Consider the following 20,290-nt stretch of genomic DNA (forward strand, 5'->3'; position numbering starts at 1 on the left):
TCTTGTAGGTTCTTTTGTATGTCTGTCTGCATCAACGACACCAAAAACCTAGAAAACTGGGCGGCTCAAATTTCACTTTATTCCAGTTTTTGGTAACGTGCAGATGCAACATGTTCAGGAAAGCTTATTTAGTGTAAGCCAAGGCCACTGCTTTGTATCATTTCGCAGCTGGAGGAGTGTACTTGAATAGTTGTGTGTGCAGACTTCAGTTTAGTACATCTCAGAATAGCTACCCAGAGGAGAGAGTTCTTCCCTGCAATCTACAGAGGTTGGTATGGTACAAGCACTGGCTTTGCCAGGCGGCTTTCCTGAAAACCCACAGGGTGGAATAGAGCCCTTCCCTAAACTACTGAATATTACCTGTGTGTGACCACTCTGCCTGTGGTGCCTGCTCTTTGCCCTTCCGTTACAAGTATGGGGATGCCGTAGTATGGTAGGATAAAAGGGTGCCTATGGCTTTTTTTTTTTAACCTCCATCACTCCAGGGGAATGGTCACTGTTCTGTTTCAGTGGCACTGTTACCTCTCAGGTCTCCTGACGTGGGCTCCAGAAGTCATCATTGGGGGTAATTTATAATGGCATTTATAATGAGGATGGAGACAATTTCTAGAAAACAGTCCTAAATCAAGGACACTTTAGCTCTCTGATAGTGGAATATTTGAAATTATTGGTTGAACTTCTGTAACTGAAAAAAAAAAAACCATAATCCAAAAATACTCCAAAATTCAAATCTTTTTGAGAATTGACATGTTGCCACAAGTGAAAAATTCCACACCTGACCTCCCGGAGCGGTTCAAAGGCGCACTGATATGTATGGAATTACCTTCCTAGGCCTTTGTAAGATACATTTGATACATAAGTGACTTCCATGTTTAGAGTTGGGTCCTTTCCCCAGGATATTTCGTTACACACATGCAACTACTCCAAAACCCAAAACATCCCAGAATATGAAGCACTGCGGTCTTGAGCAGTTTGGATTGGGATATTCAACTTGACAACCGTCTTTTGTCAAGAATAACCTTATTTATGTTTTTCTCAATTCCATGAATACTTTATTTCTCAAGAACCATTGGCCATAGGCTGTTTCTCCACTATTCAGCCTTTTCAGAGACCACAAATGTGTGTAAATGGACTGCGTGTATGTCTGTGTGTAGGGGGTGGTTTCAATGTGATTTATAGGGGTTCTGTATCAAATAATTTTGAAAAGGAAAGACTTGTTAATAGTATTTTTTTAAATGGGTGATTTTTAATTTTGATTTATTTGAAAGGGGGGTTGGAGAAATGGACTGAGAGAGCTTCCATTCGCTGGTTCCTCCCCAAAAATGCTTCCAATGGTTGGGATTGGGCTAGCTCAAATCCTGGAGCCAGAACTCAGTCCAGGTCTCCCATATAGGTCACAGGGATCCACATGCTTGAGCCATCACCTGCTGCCTCCCAGAGACTGAATTAGCAGAAAGCTGGAATTGGAAGCAGAGCCAGGATGCAAACCCAGGCAACTCTAGTATGGAATGTGGGCATCTCAAGAAGCGGCTCAACCTTTGCGCCCAACACCCACCCCTATATTCACTTTTTGTGTCTTCTGTAATATGCAGCCTGGGTTGGGTTGAGGGTGGGGACTGCATTTTCCCATAGTGCACAAAGTACGTTCACACAGACGTCCCAGGTCCCTCAGCATTAGTGTACAAAGGAACGGAATTAGACGGGCGCCCTTCCTTGGCCCGTCTGGTTTGGGAGAGGAATGAAGATCAGGAATTGAAGTCTTCCTGGTTTGCATAGTTGTGTTTGCAGGACCACACTCCATTAGCAGCATTTCTGTTTCAGCCCTCACTGAGTTCAGCCTTGTGTTCTCTCCTCAGATCTCTGTGCAGCTCTTGGTTGTGCCTCCCTGCACCCTTGCTGGAGGTCTCACCACCGGCCTCAGAGACTGCCACGCTTCCTTTTTGTACGGCCGCTTGGTCTGATAGGTTGGGTCTGCAAATCTGAGAGCAACCTGTTTTTCTTTTTCTTTTTCTTTTTTTTTTTTTTTTCCAAGATCTAAGCAGTATAATATAACTGTGTCAGGGTGTTCTCAGTCACATCATTGACCTCCAATGGCAGTTTATTCCTCCCCAGCCCCCACCCCTGTGACACTTGAATGCATTAACAGCACTGTCTGTAGCATTTTAATTTAATTAACCCAGTGTTTATAATCCTCTTGGGAAAATCCTTATCTTTCCCCCACCCCCCTGGCCCTTACAATGTTAAAATAAAGCACCTCTGGTTTCCATTTGTCTGACAGTTTGCTTTAGAGGTGAATGAACTAGGGTGAGACCAGAGAGGCAAGTGGGAAAAGAAAGAGGTTCCTTTTATTTGGGAGGTTGGGTGTTAGTCTCCTTAATCAATTCTGGCTAACGGTCTCTGTGTGAAATAGTGGGATTTGTTTGACTTCTCTAATTGCTGATACTCTGCTGATGCACCACTGTGATATTAAGTGTGTGGTTATCCTACGAGAATAAGAAACGAGGACCACGAGGACCACGTGAGTCACCCTGGAGATGCACGAAGAGGGACCAAAGGAGTGTGGTCTGCAGTGTGGAATCCCTGCTGTGTGTTCTATTTTCCTGGGATAGAGGCCCACTCCTGGGGCAGCATCCTCTCTGGGGTCCCCTGAGCGCTGTGCTGGCTGCTGAGCCCAGGTTACGGGAGGAGTGGGGGACTGCTGGCAGATTTTCAAAGTCCTAGATGCTCGTTTTGCTTTTACCCATCTTGGTCAAGGTAACTTCTCTTCTGTGACTGTCAGGCGTCTTCATTGAACCTTTTCAGAAGAGCTTCCTGACCTGCAGTTAGAGTGTTGCAGTAGTGACCTTGGATGGAGGAGAAGCCATGATGCAGAATGTGAGGAGTGCAGGGGTCACAGTCACTTACTTTCTGGTCTTCCTGCTCTGGGTTTATCGTGACAGTGCACAACTGTCTGCATCAGAATGGCTTGTGAGGGAAGGCCTTAATCCCCTGCAGCTGTGGGGTCAGGAACCGTGTGGATGCAAAACTACAAAGAAAGTACACCGAGATGAAGGTGCGAGACAATGATAATTTAGCAAGTCAGGTTTTATACACTTTAAAGGTGTACCTAGCTTGGTTTTTATCAGTAGGCTGGAAGGAGTTGATGCAGGAGAGAAGGTGAAATCAGCTTTGAGCGCTGGGTTTCTCCAGCTTGCCCTTGATAGAGCTAGGGAGGCAGGGATTGGGTGCCACTCGCGCTGGTGAGCTACCGAGAGGGTATTGTGAGTTCCTCCATTGCGGTACCGATCAGCATCTCTTGTGCTCACACTCAAGCCGTGCCATTAGGAGACCCTTTGGCCACATGATGATTTCTTCACTAAGTTCTGCTTCTGTAAAACCCTAACAAAACAGAATACTACTTCTGGGAAGAAAGTCGGTGGTAGATAGCTAACCGTGTAACCGTGTATTGAGCTTGGTGGTAGCCAGTATCATGTGAGGGTGGCAGAGCATGGAGAACGTGTTATACGAGACAGTCTCTGAAATGCTTAAAAGCCCATCTCACCCTGAAAAACCTCTAAATAGATGTTGTGTTTCCCGTTTGTGTGTTTATGTATCTTGGCCTGCACCCCCCAAGCAACCCCAAAGCAGACACCAAAATGTCTAACTGATCTTTAGGTCAGTGTTGTTCACAGTATGTGTGGTGTTGGTCAAATTCAGGAAGAAACGTTGTGCCCCTGGGTGACCTTTGTCGGGCCATCTTGACTGTGGCAGAAATGAAATGTGGGATTTATGTGCTTGCCGTTAATTAAGAAAGTCACCAGCAACTCTTGATTGGATGTATGTTTAAGCAGAGAGATTCCAAGGGCCTTCATGGTTCCTAGTGGATGCCTTAGGGAAGGTGTAGCAAGGTGTACAACAATATGTATAGATTCATTTACAATTGAAACTTCAACCACAACCGCCAGACTTTCCAGGCTGTGAGCAGAAGAGCAGCTTTACTTGGGTTCTAGGGCTGGGGGATTCCTCTTCTTCCCCTTTCGCACTTGACATATAAAATGTTTTTTTTTTTTTTTTAACCCTCTTTCCAGACCATAAACACCTACTTCACTTTCTTTTTAAGATTTTCTTTTGCTCTTGATTTTTGTTTTCATAGTGGCATCTTCCTGGTCTTTTCTTCCCAACTTATTTTTGGACTTTGTGTGTCCCACTTGACTTTGCCCAGAAAAACCACAAACAATAACAAGTTATGTTTATGTGTGCACTGAAAGTCAAGCTAGCTGGCGTGCAGATCTGAGATGCAAACTGTGGTGCTGTGTAGCTGAATACAATAGCTGCTTTCTTGCCAGTGTTTGCAGCATTTGGACTTAAAGCTAATAATAATCTTCCCATCCCGTATACTTTGTTTTAATTGATCTAGAGAACACTGCTTATTTCAACAGTGGATCTACCAAGGTCGTCCCCACCCCATTTTGGTTGATGAGTGTACTTATTTAACCACAACTTGCCTTATATTTAAATAATTCTGGAACAAACTCTGAAATTATTGGGAGAAAAAGGCAGTCTTGATTCAGATGCGGAGAACAAAGGAATAAGGAGATACTGATAACTTCCTGCAATTAAACATAGGATAGATCGGGCAGTGGTTGTCTGTGTTCATAGGTTTATTAGCTAAGTCTAGAACTTACTTTTTAAGCTATCGCTTTCCATTCTGTTTAGCTCTTTCTCCTTGGATCTGAGTACAGAGTCATACTTTGATGAAAAGCTGGGGATATTGTCCAGGATGAGAAAATGTGGTTTTAATGTATTGGTGACATTAATATATGTCTTGGAAAATAATTTTTGCAAAGGTTGTCTGGAAGCTACTCTCTTAGGCGTATTTTCTCATTCCTTAGTCTGTGTCCCACCTCTTTACCTGGAAAACCAGGGAGTGCATACCTATTGACCTGATTCCTATTGTCACCCTTCCCCGTGTTTTGTTACCAATCCCAAATGGAAGACAGCTGTAGACAACTGAGAGAGAGCAGTCAGATTGCTCAGAAAGCCCCAGCTCTGCCTTGCTCCCCACCCCTCTGGACAAGCTCACACCTCCATTCCAAGTTTTCATTGTCTCTTCCCCTCCCCTCTTCCTGCCCTTATTTTTAACAGCAGGAACGAATTTCATATACACCTCCTGAGAGCCCTGTGCCGAGTTACGCTTCCTCGACTCCACTTCATGTTCCAGTGCCTCGAGCGCTCAGGATGGAGGAAGACTCGATCCGCCTGCCAGCGCACCTGCGTGAGTGTTTGCGCCGCGTGGCTTTGGCTGCCGTGGGGAAGGGGAAGACAGGTGGGCCACCTGCTTGTCTGTGGGAGTGACAGGCAGTGGGCTCCGGGTCAGGGAGGGTGAGTTCTGAGGTTGTTTTCCCGTGACTTCACCTGCTGCTTTGGCATCTTACTCCATCATCCCAGAATGGCCTCGAAACATTTGAGATTCCTCTTCTTGTTTCTCAGTGCATTCATCTTGTCCTGGTGATGATTTGTAAAAAAAAAAAAAAAAAAGAACTCTGGAGATGTGCATGTATGGCAGCGTCAGCTTAGTCGTCTGTTGGGCAATGTGAGTTTGCCTATTTGCAAAGTTTATCTGCATTCCTAAATTCCCACTTATTGCCTGGTATTTCCTTTGATTAAACATTTTGATCAGTTTTTGAGTCAACTCCTTCCCGTGTTTTTAAGCTTTCCCTTTCTTTATAAGCCTTCCCTACCTCCTTTCTTTTTTTTTCTTGCTGGCTGCTTTTCTTCATTTTATTTGATTTCTTATTTTTTTGTTGTCATTTGAAAGAAACGCAGAGAGAAACAGGCACACAGACGGACATTATCTTCCACCCACCGGGTCACTCCCCAAATGCCTACAACAGCCAGGGCTGGGCCATGCCAGAGCCGGAGGCCTGGAACTAAATCCAGGTTTCCTACATGGGTGGCAGGGATCCAGGTACTTGAGGCATCACAGGCTGATGCCAGTCTCCAAAGCAGTTGACACCTGTCATTTCCTTTTTGTGTGTCTTTCCTGCACTGCTACCCGGCCCAGGGGATAAAATACGATTCGGCACCTGGGAAGAATGGAACACTTGATTCCCAGCCTGATCTCAGTAGGGCCCAGGTCCTCACAGGAGGACATGGGGGTCCCATTGACCCTTCCCTAGTGGGTTTCCAGTGTGGCCTCATCGTGTTCATCATCTCTCTTGTTCGGTGTTCCCTGGTGAGTCTCCGCTTGGAACGTCTGCCCCCAGAAGGTTGGCGGCTGAAGAGAGAAGACAGAGAGCAGGCAGAGACAGATGATGTGGCTCCTCTTTATTTTTCTGTGACAGTTCCAGAACTTGGATTACTGTGGGTGCTAGAGGGTCTGGGGAGATGTTGCTGGATTATCCCTTCTGCCTCCCAGTGATGACAGCAGCAAGCAGCTGGAGCCCTGGGAACCCTTCCCGTCCTCCAGCGTACTGTGTCCACCAATAAAAACTAAATTGTTGTCCACTGTCTTCAAAACTGTCCTGCTCTCTTTCGGCAGGGAGTGGCACAGCCTTTACACACACAGCCCTAGTCTGCCGTCTTCTCATCCGTAGTGAACTTTTAAAGAAGAGATAGGGACTGTGATGGTGCCTGGGTCATGGCTGCAGGCCCTGTTGTCCTTAGTAAACTGGAGTGTTCTGGCAACGTTGGAGTGGGCAGAATTGGAAAGGAAAGTGGGCATAGCAAATTCGCTGCCAAAGCCGTCCTGTGCCCAGTGTACCCACTGGTGAATACCCATGCTGCACAGGTGGAACACTTCTCCCTACTCTCATTTATTCACTCCATGAAGAGTTAAGTCTCTGCCCAGGCTGTGCCAGGTATTCCTTTAGGTCCTGCGGGGACAGAAATGGACAAAGCAGACAAAAGTCCCTGCTCAGGGGGAGCTTAAATTCTAGTACAAAGCAGAAAAAAATTTTTTTGAAGACTTGTCCCAAACAGGCTAAGGTTTCTTGAATCTTTTATTCCTATATTTTGTGATACTTCACAATGATGCCCTCTCTCCTGCCTTGCCTCTGGATGCCTCAAGCTCTGTGACCATAAGAATCCCTCTCCTGAAGAGGTTATCATGGTCGAACAAGTGAGCACACACACACCCCACAACGGCAATGAGATCTTCATCTGCAACTGGTTCTGCTGCTTGCCTGTGAGTCAGTCGCTTACTCAGCGTCCTAACATACACCACTGTGTTAGGACAAGAGTACATCTAACAGCCTTCCTGGCTTTAAAATACGATTCTCATCTCAGGCAGCACTCTCCATTCTTGGATCTGTTGCCTCCCTAGCAGCAGTTGACTTTTTACTTGGGCAGACAGTTTGCTCAGTGAGCCATGTCTGTGCCACTCAGCAGTGCTTTGCCAGCTCCTGCCATGTGCCCAGCACACAGTTGTGATAGTTTACATGAGTTGTGGGCTTGCCCCGGCCCAGGCACTATGCAGTGTCCTTTATATAAATTATTCTATCCCATTGTCACAATACCTGTAAGATAGCTTAATTTTATCTCAGTGTCACGCTAAGAACTTGGAGGATTTAAGTAATTTTTATGTTTGTTAAATATTTATTATTTATTTAAGTCAGAATTAGAGAGAGAGAGAGACAGAGAGCAATCTTCCATTCACTTGTTCACTCTCCAGATGGTTGTAGTGGCCAAAGCCAGCAGCTAGTAGCTTCATCCAGATCTCCTACTTGGGTGGCAGGGGCCCAAGTACTTGGGCCATCTTCTGCTGCTTTTCCCGGGCCATCAGCAGGGAGCTGGATTAGAAGTGGAGCAGCTGGGACACAGACCAGCACCCATATGGGATGCAGGTGTTGCAGGCGGCAGCTTTACCAGCTATGCCACAATGCCAGCCCCTAAGTAATTTTTCAAGGTCAGTCACAGAACCTAGTCAGAGATAAAGTCAACAGTTGAACTGAGTTCTGTCTGAACCCAGAGCGGAAGCTCTTGTCTGTTCTGCCACTGTTTAAGTATGTGTTTGTAACTACTCTTTGGATGTATAGAAGAGGGCAGGGCTGCCACTTCCGGTATTCACTGCAGTGGTTTATGGCTTGGAGCCCCTTGTGACTGTTGCCCTGTCTGTTGTTGCTGAGTCTGCCTGTCACTGTTAGATGGCTGGATGGTCTCCACCTGGCTAGCTGTCGACAATGGAACTGTAGCACAGCACTACGGACCTTGGCATAGAGTCAGGAGTTAGAAATTGGATTTAGGTTGGAATAATGGTTTTGCCTCAATGCCTACTCTATGGCACTCTAACTTTATTTCTTGTTTTTCTTTTTAGAAATATCCATTGTTTTATTTTGTTGTTTATTTGGGAGCAGAGAGAGAGCTCCTGTGTGCAGATTCACTCCCTAAAAGCTTGCTATGATCAGGGCTGGAAGAAGAACAAGTTGACTGATTACTGCTGTCTCCCAGAGTCCGCATTAGCAGGAAGCTGGAGCTGGGAGTTGGGAGTTGGTAATCAGTGCTGTGTACTGAGCTGGGCACTGCGATATGGGACGTGGGTGCCTTAACCAGCATTGTAACCTGTCCGCTCCAGGCTAAGGTTAGATACTGCTGCTAGGAAATCTGCCTGAGCCTGGTCGCGATACCATCACCTCCAGCATCCAGATTGAATCTGCCCAGGCCCTGCCGTCTGCCCTCCGCCGGGGCTCTCTGAAAGGGGCTTGTCCTCCCTGTGCCATGGAGAACTTGCTGCTCCACACATTTGAGATGAGCACACAGCCCCTTGATGGCAATGGCTGAGGCTGTGCCCTCCACGGGAAGATGTATCCCAGCTGAGTTTCCAAAGCTAAAAGAAAATAAATATTCTAACAAGGGATCTGGGTTATGGCTGTTTTAATCTGGGATTCCAGACAATTCCCAGCGGAATGCTCATGGAAAGTACGGGGAAGAATCTGAAAGGCAAGGCAGCAGCAGGACGTTTATGGTATTGCTAGGTTGAAGGCATTCCTAGCTGCTTGTTTTAAAGAGATAGTCACCAGACTGGTATGCCTCCCTGTGGCTTCTTTTCACCATTTATCACTGATCTCCAGATAAACCCTGTCTCTTAACTCTTTCTTCTTTCATTCTTAAATCAGAAAATATCCTTGAGTGGGAGCTGAGGGATGGGGGGGATCATATCCTTCAAGATTCTCATACAGAGTTTCTCACCGTTCTCTACTGCAAACAGTAAGCTAGACCCAAACTGCAGCACAGCGCGACAAATTAGTGAGCTATTGCAAAGTGGAAAGTGATGCTTTTCCTATTATTTGCCTGTGATAAAAGCAAAGTGATAAATGCAGCAAGTGTTAAGTGGTGATTATGGAGGACTTAAGGGAGGATAGGGGCAGGCAGGACCTGGGGCAGAAAAAAAGCCAAGGGAAGAAGGGCCTGGTGGGTGGGCCCCTGCCCTGGTCTGACTCATTGCTCGGTTACAGAACAGTGCCCCTCAGCAGTCCTCCGACAGAACTCTGCTCACCAGCAGTGCACACAAAAGGAGGTTTGTTGAGAGGATGAAAAGAAAATCAGCGTTTTTCTTCTTCTGTGATGGGTATTGAATTATTCTTAACATTGAAGGGGTTAAAAACATCTTTTTTTTTTTTTTAATTACATTTTAGCAAATGAGAGAAAGATCTCTTGGTCTGCTAATTCACTTCCTCAATGCCTACAACAGCTGGAGCTGGGCCAGGCCGTAATCTGGAGCCTGGAACTCAACGGGGCCTCCCACGTGGATGACAGGGACCCGCATATTTGAACCATTATCTGCTGCCTGCCAGGATGCACGTTAGCAGGATGGCAGAATTAGAAGCAGACCTGGAACTCCAACCCAGCCACTCAGTTTTGGGGTGGAGCATCTCAAGCTGAGTCTTAACCACTGCACCAAACTCTCATTGCCCCAAAGGTCCATTCTTTAAAGAGACTATCGGCGGCCGGCGCCACAGCTCACTAGGCTAATCCTCCGCCTGCGGCGCCAGCACTCTGGGTTCTAGTCCTGGTTGGGGTGCTGGTTCTGTCCCAGTTGTTCCTCTTCCAGTCCAGCTCTCTGCTGTGGCCCGGGAAGGCAGTGGAAGATGGCCCAAGTGCTTGGGCCCTGCACCCGCATGGGAGACCAGGAAGAAGCTCCTGGCTCCTGGTTTCGGATCGGCGCAGCACACCAGCCACAGCACGCCATTTGGGGGATGAACCAATGGAAGGAAGACCTTTCTCTCTGTCTCTCTCTCTCTCTCTCTCTCTCTCACTGTCTAACTCTGCCTGTCCAAAAAAAAAAAAAAAAAAAGACTATCAGCAGCCTTTTATCATAGCTTGGAAGCACTTTAAGGACTAGTTACTCTTGATTCTCTAAGCAGAGAAGGGCTGTGGCCTGAAGCAAATGCTTTTCCCAGCTCTCCCTAATGGAAGGACTTCTAATTTGTCTACCCAAAGGCTGCCTTTTAATAAACTTATGGGGTGGTGGGTGCCCCATGCAGTGGTGCCAGCTTGCTACCTGGAAGAGGCTGGCCCTGTGTTTATAGCAGTTCTGTCAAAGACGTGGCCTTAGAGAGTGATGCCTGGCCACAGCCCCTATGATAGTAATACCAGGGGCCTTGAAAAAGCTCATGGAAAATGTGTGTTCTAAAAAACTATGCATGGATTCCCATTTCTTTTTGTACCAAAATAAACTTACCTTTTAATTCCATTGTCCACAGATGTTTGGAAGTACCCTCCTGTATTTCAGATTTATGAAGTGGAATTTAAATAATTAAATGTCTTTATTTCAGATTTCTTTTAAATCGACAAGGTGGGCATTTGGCATAGCAGTTAAGCGCCTATGTGGGATGCTCACGTCCAACATAGGAATACCCAAGTCTGAGTCTCAGCTCTTGATTCCAGCCTGCTATGAATATGCATCCTGTGAGGCATCAGGCTTGATAAAAACTTGGGTACCTGCCACCTGTGTGCAAGACCTGGGTTGAGTTCTGGACTCTGGGCTTTGGTCTGGCCCAGCCCCAGCTGTTGCAGGCATTTGGGGGAGTCAACTAGCAGTGGTAAGACCGACCTCCCTCTCTCTCTCTTTCTCTTTCTCTCTCTCTCTGCCTTTCAAGTAAATTTAAAAAAAATAAAAAACTCATTATCGTCTCACATTTAGTTGACTTAATCACATGTAATCATAGGCTGACCTTGTGCCATTTGTCCAAAGACTTTGCAACCTGCAGTGTGCGTTTAGCCAGCTAAAACCCTTGTGAATTGATATTTAAACGTCGGAACCCAGTACTCATTCATCATGTTTAGTCGTGTTACGGTTTATGATGCTGCGGGTTAATAAATAGCCATAATAGCCACTCGGTGTTTTCTAGAGTCAGACTCCCAGAAATAGTCCCTTGGCTCCACTTCCTTTCCCTGTGAATCTTTCAGAATTCTTACATTACTACTGCTGCTTGTGTGTGCTTAATAATTTAATTTAAGGCCTGCCTTTGGAAACAGTGCCTTGTTGCTCCACTGCTCTGCTGTTTTGCATTCTCAGCAGAATAACCGGGTCGAAGAGTCACATGACAAGCAAAGCTGTGTCAGAACCAGATAGAAAGAAGGGCTGCGTCTCCATTCTGATTGACTGGGGCAACAATTCTATATACTTTGAAGTTACGTTCCCAAAGAAAGGCAAAACTGGGAACCAAGTGTAATCACAGTTAATATTTTGTATTGTTACCAACAACAAAATGCATCTGTACATATCATCTCATTTAGTCATGGCAGCCCTTGATGAAGTATTACTTTTCTGTTTTATCGGTGAGGTCGCTGTGGCTCAGATTGAGCAGCTCAGTTGTCCGAGTTCACACGTAGAGGTATACATAGACTACTGTGCCTTCAGAGTAGAGCCAGTCCTGACCGCTGGAGTCCAAGCAGCCGCAGGCATGGGGTCAGGGGACAGGTGTGGCTCTAGCAGTGCTGCTTGACCATTGCTTTGTGCAGGCTGGCCTCTCCCAACCGGCTGGAGTCCCCTTCTCACAAGGATGCAGGAGAAGCGTCAGACTTGAGAGCCCGTTACTCCGGATCTGAGTTTAGCTGACCAGTTTCTACTGCTGTGCCTACGTTACACTGTTGTGCACTCAGCTTGAAGTTCGTTTCGTTTGTGCAACCCAAAACAACAGGGCTGGATCTGTGAAGGCCTCAGCTCTGAGAGGGGTGCTCAGCCAGACACTCACATCCAACAGCATTTAAGGGGGCTGACCTGCTGGCAGCAGCGGCCCCTGCTTCTCACAGTTCCAAGTGAAAAGACCATGGGGATAGAAAGGACCTGGGTCCCAATGCACCGGGCTGCCCTTTCCTATTAGATGATTTAACTCCTCTAAGACTCAATACTTTTCTTTCTTTCTCTCTCTCTCTCTCTCTTTTTTTTTTTTTTTTTTTTAGATTAGGATATTTACTTGAAAGACAGAATGACAGAGATAGAGGGAAAGACAGAGATCTTTGTCTGCTGGTTCACTCCCTAGTGTCTGGGCTGGGCCAGGCTGAAGCCAGGAGCCAGGAACTCCATCTGGGTCTCCCACATGAGTGGCAGGGGGCCAAGTACTTTGGCCGTCTCCTGCTGCCTTCCTAGGTGAAGTGCTTTCCAGGGAACTGAATCAGAAGTGAGCACCTGGGTCTCAAAGTGGTGCTCCCATGTAAGATGGTGGTGATGTAGGCAGCAGCTTAACCGACTGTGCCACCATGCCAGTCCTTCAAATCTCTCTCTTTTTTTTTATAAATACTCATCTGTTTGAGAGACAGAGGTCTTCTCTCTGCCAGCTTACTCCTCAAACACCCATAACAGCCAGGGCTTGGCCAGGCCAAAGCCAGGTGCCTGGAACTCTCTCCAGGCCTCCCATGTGGATGTTAGGGTCATGGGACACAACACCCAAGCCATCTTATGCTGCCCTCCCACGGATAAGCAGCAGCAGATAGCTGGATCAGGAGTAGAGCCAGAACTTGAACCCAGGGACTCTGACATGGGACGTGTGTGTCACAAGTGTGAACTGCTGTGCCAAATGCCCATCAGTTAGACTCAAATTCCTAATAACACCTACTGAGAAGGATGTCCTGTATGTGCTGGAGCTCACTTATGCATAACACTGGGTACAGTGCCTGGCTTATTGGGGTGCCAGTAAATAGCTGATTGAGGAATAACTTCTCATTTTCAAGGGCTAAAGGGAAGCGTGCCTGTCTCTGTCTGCTTCGTTAGAGAAAGGACCTCGTGTCCTGTCTGCATGGTATGACTGTTTCCCTGAGTGTGACTGACTTCCCCAAGTCCAAATTCAAGGAAAGAAGCTGTCTTTTCTGACTGTCCCCCATGGTATCAAGAGCTCGGCACTGCTGGGGGTCGCCCATCCCAGGCCCTTTGCCCACCCACATGCCAGTTCCTCGGTGTGGAGCTTTGTCTTCATGGTCTCGCCCGAATCTGCGCGTCTCCTGAGACCTCTCAAACCCTCCCCTGTCCTTCACCGTTCTCCGTGTTCCAAAAACGGCCTCGCACACAGCTGCCTGTGACGCGCGGTGACATCACCAGCAGAGTTGAGGCCAGGACACGGGGAAGAGATTGAATTCTCCGTCAGCGTCTGGACAAAGCAGTAATGAGCTCTAACAAAGCTGGCCAGCCGCTGGCATTTTAGATGTTGCTTCTCGGTAAGCCTCCTTTTGGGCGCCTTGACTCTCCGCATTCAAATGCTTGAAGGCGGTTCTGCTTCCCCGCAGCACATGTGGCTGTGCGCGGGGCCTGGGGAGCTGCTTCAAACAGCTTGAAGAGAAAAAACAGCCCACAGCAGAGCAGCCAGGATGCTTTGGAAGGGAAATTTCCTTTTTGGGTTTGCTGTCGGAAAGAATTTCCGATGCAGGCAGACGTTAATTCCTAGCTCCATGCTTCCTGATAAGGAAGCAGCTTCAATAAATGTAGCTATTTATAGATGTCTTTCTTTCTTTTTTTTTTTAAATATATAACCAGAGGTTTATTGACCTTTTCTTTCACTTCGCATTTCATGCAGTGAGCTCTGTGTACATTTAAGGCAGCTCCTCTAGCCTGAACTTGGACAAAGGGCCTCAGAGCCAAGGGCGGGGAAGGGGGGTTAGGGGGATGGAGGGTGGAGTACTGAGAATGGCACAACCACCTCCATGCTGTCCTGGGCTCTCGGTTTCCTTGGGGCTCTGAAGTGGCCATTTGGAAGCTGTTCAAAGCCAGTTGTCCCTACCTGGCTCTGTGGGTTTTTTTATGAGAACCCTGAGATGCCCAAGTCTTATCTGGACCCAACATTGAACTATGACAGACTATGAAAAAGCAAAGACAGTGAGGGTCAGTTTTATGACAGAGACTCGGACAACAGCAGGAAATGTATAACCATACTTCCATTTCTTCTTTCTCCACTCCCCTGGCTCCCTCTTTTCAATGTTGTTGTTTTATTTGGCTTTTTTTTTAAAAGTATTGATTAGAAAGGCAGTGTGACAGAGAGAGAGACAGACAGACAGACAGACAGAGGTCTTCCATTTGCTGCTTCATTCCCTAAGTGGCCGCAACAGCAGGGGCTGGGCCAGGCCAAAGCCAGGGGACTGGAGCTTCATCCGTGTCTCCAACATGGGTGGCAGGGGCCTCCTCAGGTGCACCAGCAGGGGGATAAATCTGAACTGGAGCAGGGGGGACTCGAACCCTGGATCTGGTATAGGATGCTGGCATCACAAGCGGCAGCTTCAATCGCTGCTTCACAATGCCAGCTCCTCCTGCCCCCCCTTGAATTTCCCCAGCCATCACTGCCTCCATGGTCTTTCCCTGGGCAGTGTTCAGGTGCACAGGGTCATGGTCAATCACACATACAGCGAAAGTTTGTGGGAAAATGCAATTAAAAGAGAAGTTTATTTTGTTGCCAAAAAGAATCAAAATCCATGCACTTTTTAAAAAATTAATAAGCATTTTCTTTGATAAACACCTCATGTGGATACAGGCACGGATTTCAAATTTTTTTTCTGTTTTCCCTTGAACTTTTTGAAGTACTCTTGTAGGTGCTGGCAGACAGGTAGGAGAGAGTCAGCGTGATGTTGGCTTGAGCTGTGCTTTCCTCTTCGTTACCGCCCTGCCTCGGTTCAGCTGGACGTACAAGTAGGAGAAAGTCCCCATGCTCAGACAGCAGCTGTTTCCCCCGTATTGCTTCATGCCTGAGTTACACCTCGTTGGTAACTTACACGCCTGGAGTTCCTGGCAGCACTGATTTTGACAGCTTCATCCTCAAGCTTTTCCAGAAGTAAATTTTAGCAGAGCCCTTCGGATGTTGCCACAGGTGGTTTCTGATTCTTGGTTGCATGTACCACATGTGGGTGTTCTGCAGGGTTGTGGGGTTGGAGGGTGTCTTTTTTTTTTTTTTTTTTCTTATCTCTCCTCAAGCAAGGATAGAGCAGGATCTGAGAGATTTAACCCAGCCTTGGCTCTGACCATGTGCCCACTGAAAATTCCCGAGTATAATTAGTCACTCCACCCTGATATTTCCTGCTTCCATCTTGGGTGGGTAGAGTAATCCCTGTTCTTTGGAAATTGGTCTGTTACTGCTTCCTGTAGATCATGGTTGGTAATGAAGCTTTCAAGTGGGTTTATACGATTCCAGTAAGAGAAACGCAGAAAGGGGTGGACCATTGTGGCTCAGCAGGTTAAACGACTGCCTGCAATGCCGCTGGCATCCCATATGGGCGCTGGCTCAAGTCCTGGCTGCTCCACTTTCCATCTGGTTCCCTGCTAATGTACCTGGGAGACCTGGTTGGAGTTCCAGGCTCCTGGGTTTGGCCTGGCCTAACTCCATTGTGGACATTTGTGGAATGAACCAACAGATGGACAATCTCTCTCATTCTCTGTAACTCTGACTTCCAAATAAGTAATCTTTTAAATATTGAGAGAGAGAGGGAGAGGGAGAGGGAGAGGGAGAGGGAGAGAGAGAGAGAGAGAGAGAGAGAGAGAGAGATGCAGATTACAGAGATAGGTCATGGGTAAAGAGATGCATGGTAGATGCATGTTGCATGTCTGGAGGAAAAAGTCTACCCATGCAGGCCCCAGTAGAGGCTGAATTCTTTGCCCATAAGGTCAGGGTATTAAGTAAGGTAGTACACTGAGGAGGATGAAGGTTCAGAGGGAGCAGAATCATTAACCAAAAAAAATCCCTGTTGAAGGACATTGAATAACACCATCTTCAGGAAAGCTCCAGAGGTATCAGTTACCCTTGGAGCTCTACTTTAGGAGCAGTGGTGTTAGGGTTTAACTCCCTATTTTTCAGACATGGCTTACCTTTGTAACTGAAGGGGTGTTGGTTTTTGGTTTTGCCGGAGAGGGTTGGTCTCTGCACCGCAGCTACCAGCCTACAGGAGATATGTCTCCTTTAGGAGCCTTCTGAGACCAACTGTGCTTAAGATCATAAGGCCACTGCAGCAGTGATGTGTGAAATAAATGATAATAGTCACCACTGATAGCCAGCAGCTGTCCTAGTGGTTAAGACAATGACAATTAAAAGCCTGAGTCCTGCATTGGAGTGCCAGCCCTGGTTCCTGACTCCAGCTTCCTGCTGATGTGGGCCCCAGGAGGCAGCAATGATGGCTCACATTGGGTTCCTGAACCACCCCCATAGGGGACTGGATTGAGTTCCTGCCTCCTGGCTTTAGCTGAGCCCAGTCATGGCAGTTCAGGCCTTTGAGAAGTGAAACAGCTGTTAGGAGCTCTCTCTGTGAGCCATAACTTGAGTACACATCTCTTTCTAAAACCTAGACTTTTTTTTTTACTTCATCTTACTGCTCCCTAAAAGTGTTGTAAACTGATGAAACTTGAGAAAATCTAGGCTAAAGACCTGATTTAAAAAAAATGTTAAGTGGGCCAGTGTGTAGTACAGTGGGTTAAGCCACCGTCTGCGACTCCAGCATCCCATATGAGAGCTGGTTTGAGTCACAGCTGCACCTCTTCTGATCCAGCTCCCTGCTAGTACATCTGGGAAAGCAGCAGAGGATGGACCAAATACTTTGACCCCTGCCACCCACATGGGAGACCTGGATGGAGTTCCAGGCTCCTGGCTTCAGCTTAGCCCAGCCCTGGCTATTGTGGTCATTTGGGTAGTGAACCAACAGATGGAAATATCTCTTTCTCTCTCTCTTTAACAAATAAACAAATCTTTAAGCAAATATTTTTTTAAAAGTTATGCAAAATATACATCTGCATACATTACTAATAAGGGAGCCTAAAGGTATAAAATCAGAAATATATGCTAAATTAATTTTGAACTTGGAAATAAAATTTCAAGGCCAATCCTATATGCACACTGTTACATACCATAGAAACAGATTTCAATTCAGTAGAGTCCCATAGTCCATGATTTTCTGGCTTTTCGAAAGAGATGATCTACTTTACAGATCACTATTAATCAGAAAGAGGGTATGATTGAATGGAGAGACTGTTATTGCATTTACAAATAAACGCAGTGAACATTCTAAAAATTTGTGTTAAGCTTCAGAAAAAACTATCTGTTTCTGGTGCCTTTGTCGACCCGCATGGCTACATCCCTGCAGTAGGTTGCAGAGCAAAAGCCTCCCCTTCAAGGGGTCAGCTCCCTGTGCTCTGGCCCCATGGGGTTCCCACTGGGGTCATCCCCCAACGATCCATTCCTTCCCCGGGGCCATCAAGTGAAGTAGCCCGAGTACAATTCCTCATACAGTTTACTGTTCTGCAATTCCAGAAGAGAAATAGTTGGGACAGCCTCAGCGAGGTCTGGCTTGGAAATGCCCAGTTTCAGCCTCGTGCACGGCTTCCTGTGCTCCACATCCGACGTTTGTGCACGTGGTGGTATTTCGTTGACACAGACGGCTGTCCTCTACGTGACTCTGATCGTTTTGTGAGATGCCCTCCTACAGGGAAATGCGGGAATCTAGCGTCTGACTCTGCTGGCCACTTCCCTAGGATGCCCGTGATTGAGATCAGGTTAGTACCTTTGTGAGATGGTGCCAGCTCCTAGGCCTGGCAGGCTCCTGAAGACCGGCTCTGCCTCTCTGGCCTGCTGCTGGGTCCCGGGATGTTGTGGCCGAACCGCAGGCTTGCTCGCCTGTTTTCACAGCCCCCTTCTGGCCCAGGAAGTGTCCGTGAGCTGGCCCTTTGCCCAGTGCATTACGCACAGGTGTGGCTTCTGGTAACTGTCTGCTTGACCCCAGCTGTGTGATGTGTGGGAATCCCCTCCACATCTTGAGGCATGTTTGCCTTTCCTGTAACCTGCAAAAATTACAATCTGCGTTTTTCTCCCTCTCAAGAGGATGTCCACTGGGCTTGGGGCTTTACAGAGCCAGCTGATCTGCATGGGCAGGCCACACCGTCCTCCAGCAGCTGGCCCCACAGCACATGCACAATTAATACTGCATTAATTAATTATGGGGGAAAGCACAGTTGGCAAGGGAACGAAGGCTTTCAGCTTCTAGAAGTGAATGCTTTGATGCTGGGCGTAAAGCACATTTCCATCCGCCCCAGCCAGCAGAGAGGATCTGTGGCTCTCATCCCGTCCACTGGGCAGGAAAACTCATGCCCAAGGAATTGTTGCTCACAAGTCACTTGAATCACCTCCTCATTGCCACAGGCTCTGAAAAAGGGGCATAAAGTTAGGGGGAAAAGAATTGCCCCAAAGTAGCCGTGAGAGGTGAATAGAGCTGATGAGATTTCATTTTTTATATTTTTATTTATTTTCGCTTTATTTGACATACAGAGAGGCAGAGAAAGACACACACACACACACACACACAGAAAGAGGGAAGAAGGGAGGGAGGGAGAGAGAATCTTAGATCTGCTGGTTCACTCCCCAAATGCCCGCAACAGCCAGGACTAGGGTAAGCTGAAGCCAGGAGCTCTCCCACATGGGTGGCAGGGACCCAAGTACTTGAGTCGTCACCACAGCCACCTAGCCTGTGCGTCAGCAGAGAGCTGGATGAGAAGCAGAGGAGCTGGGACAGGAAACCAGGCACTCCAGTACAGGATGGGGACGTCCTAAGTGCTGTGCTGTGCTGTGCTGTGCTGTGCCAAATGCCCATCCCAGTGGGGAGTTTTTGTCTCCTAAACTAACTCTGTGTCACCATCAGGGGCCCTGAAGAGAGAAACCAGTAGGAATGAATGATTCACTGCCAGCTTCCTAGGAAATAAAAGGACTCTTCTCCCTCCTCCTCCCTGTACGCAGTTCAAGTTCACAGACCTGTAGCTCTGAGTTGGAAGCTTGCTCCCTCTGGGACAGGGTTTCCTGCTAGTTGTGAACAAAATAGGGGAGAAAACCCTTTCCTTTCTTTTTCATTCTGATGCCTTCCACGCTGCTGGTCTCAGAGCTCAGAACTCCCACGTGGGTTCCTTTCACTTCTCGTGTGGGATGGCAGAGGAGCCACCTTGCAAAATCCCCTCCTGGACAGACAGTTCTTCTTCCCCTATTCACAGCTCTGCCAAGCACTTTGTGTGGGGCCCTTGCTGACCTTAAACTTTGGTCACAATTCAAATATCACCCAGGTATTTGGGTTTTTACTGAAAGGTCTGGTAGGACCACAGAGGTAGAAATCCCCGTGAGACATTTTCCTTACTTGAGACCCGAGGGCTTCTAAACTACACCTCAGTGACCTGGTGGAGAGGAATTTTTGAGACCCACAAAAACCTAAATGGATGTACAGTTGGGTATTTAATCGAATGTATTTTGGACCTTGTCATGGAGATGAAGTTTTTCTTTAGATTTTTAGGCAAAGATAAAGTTTTAATCCACATAATGCTAGGGTGTGTGTGTGTGTATACACGTGTGTATGTGTGCGTTGCGCAGCCGGGATTGTCTCACAGCCATTACTCCAGAAATGTGCTTTGCAAAGCTTTCTGTGATATTCCTACCACCCAAGAGATCGGGGAAAGAACTTCAAGAAACACAACTGGGTATTGTAGCTTTGGCATTGTGCAGACAGCTGTGTAGCTATCTTATGTCTGGTACTTCTTTGTTTGCCAGAGTATTGAGATTCAGAAAGTGGTTTCCATACTTTCATTGTCTGGATGGCATTACTTGAGACCTAGGCTAGAGGGTTATAATCGTCTGTGAACAGAGCCAATGCTGTGCATAAGAACAGAATGTAGTTACCCACTGGCAATGACTTTAAGGCCCATGAACATGAATATCTCCAACGATGAGCTACTGTGCTGTCTGAAATCCTACCATTAATGGATATTCCCTTTGGATTAAGCACATGGCTCCATTTTTATTCTGTTACTTATTTGAGATGCAAAGAGAAGAAGAGACAGACGAGTAGCTCCAATCTTCCGGTTCACCCCCCACATGGT

The 20,290-nt window shown here is 47.1% G+C and overlaps 1 protein-coding gene across 7 annotated transcripts in view; it reads left to right on the forward strand.

Annotated features, from left to right (window-relative positions):
* Window positions 1-20,290, forward strand: part of ETV6 (ETS variant transcription factor 6) — a 270,828-nt gene that overhangs the window by 109,205 nt on the left and 141,333 nt on the right. For 4 of the 7 annotated variants that reach the window (XM_070049388.2, XM_008259620.5, XM_089304595.1 and 1 more), the window contains one exon: window positions 5,125-5,254. The exons of 1 other annotated variant lie outside the window; for it this stretch is intronic. In XM_070049388.2, the coding sequence (XP_069905489.2) occupies window positions 5,218-5,254 (37 nt within the window). In that variant the 5' untranslated portion in view covers window positions 5,125-5,217. The remainder of the gene's footprint in view (window positions 1-5,124; window positions 5,255-20,290) is intronic. 2 more of the 7 variants (XM_051850775.3, XM_089304594.1) reach the window with 1 other exon arrangement.

This window comes from Oryctolagus cuniculus, chromosome 9 (genome assembly GCF_051225735.1).
Source record: "Oryctolagus cuniculus isolate XC-2025 breed Fujian yellow rabbit chromosome 9, ASM5122573v1, whole genome shotgun sequence".
In the NCBI taxonomy this organism is placed as follows: Eukaryota; Metazoa; Chordata; class Mammalia; order Lagomorpha; family Leporidae; genus Oryctolagus; species Oryctolagus cuniculus.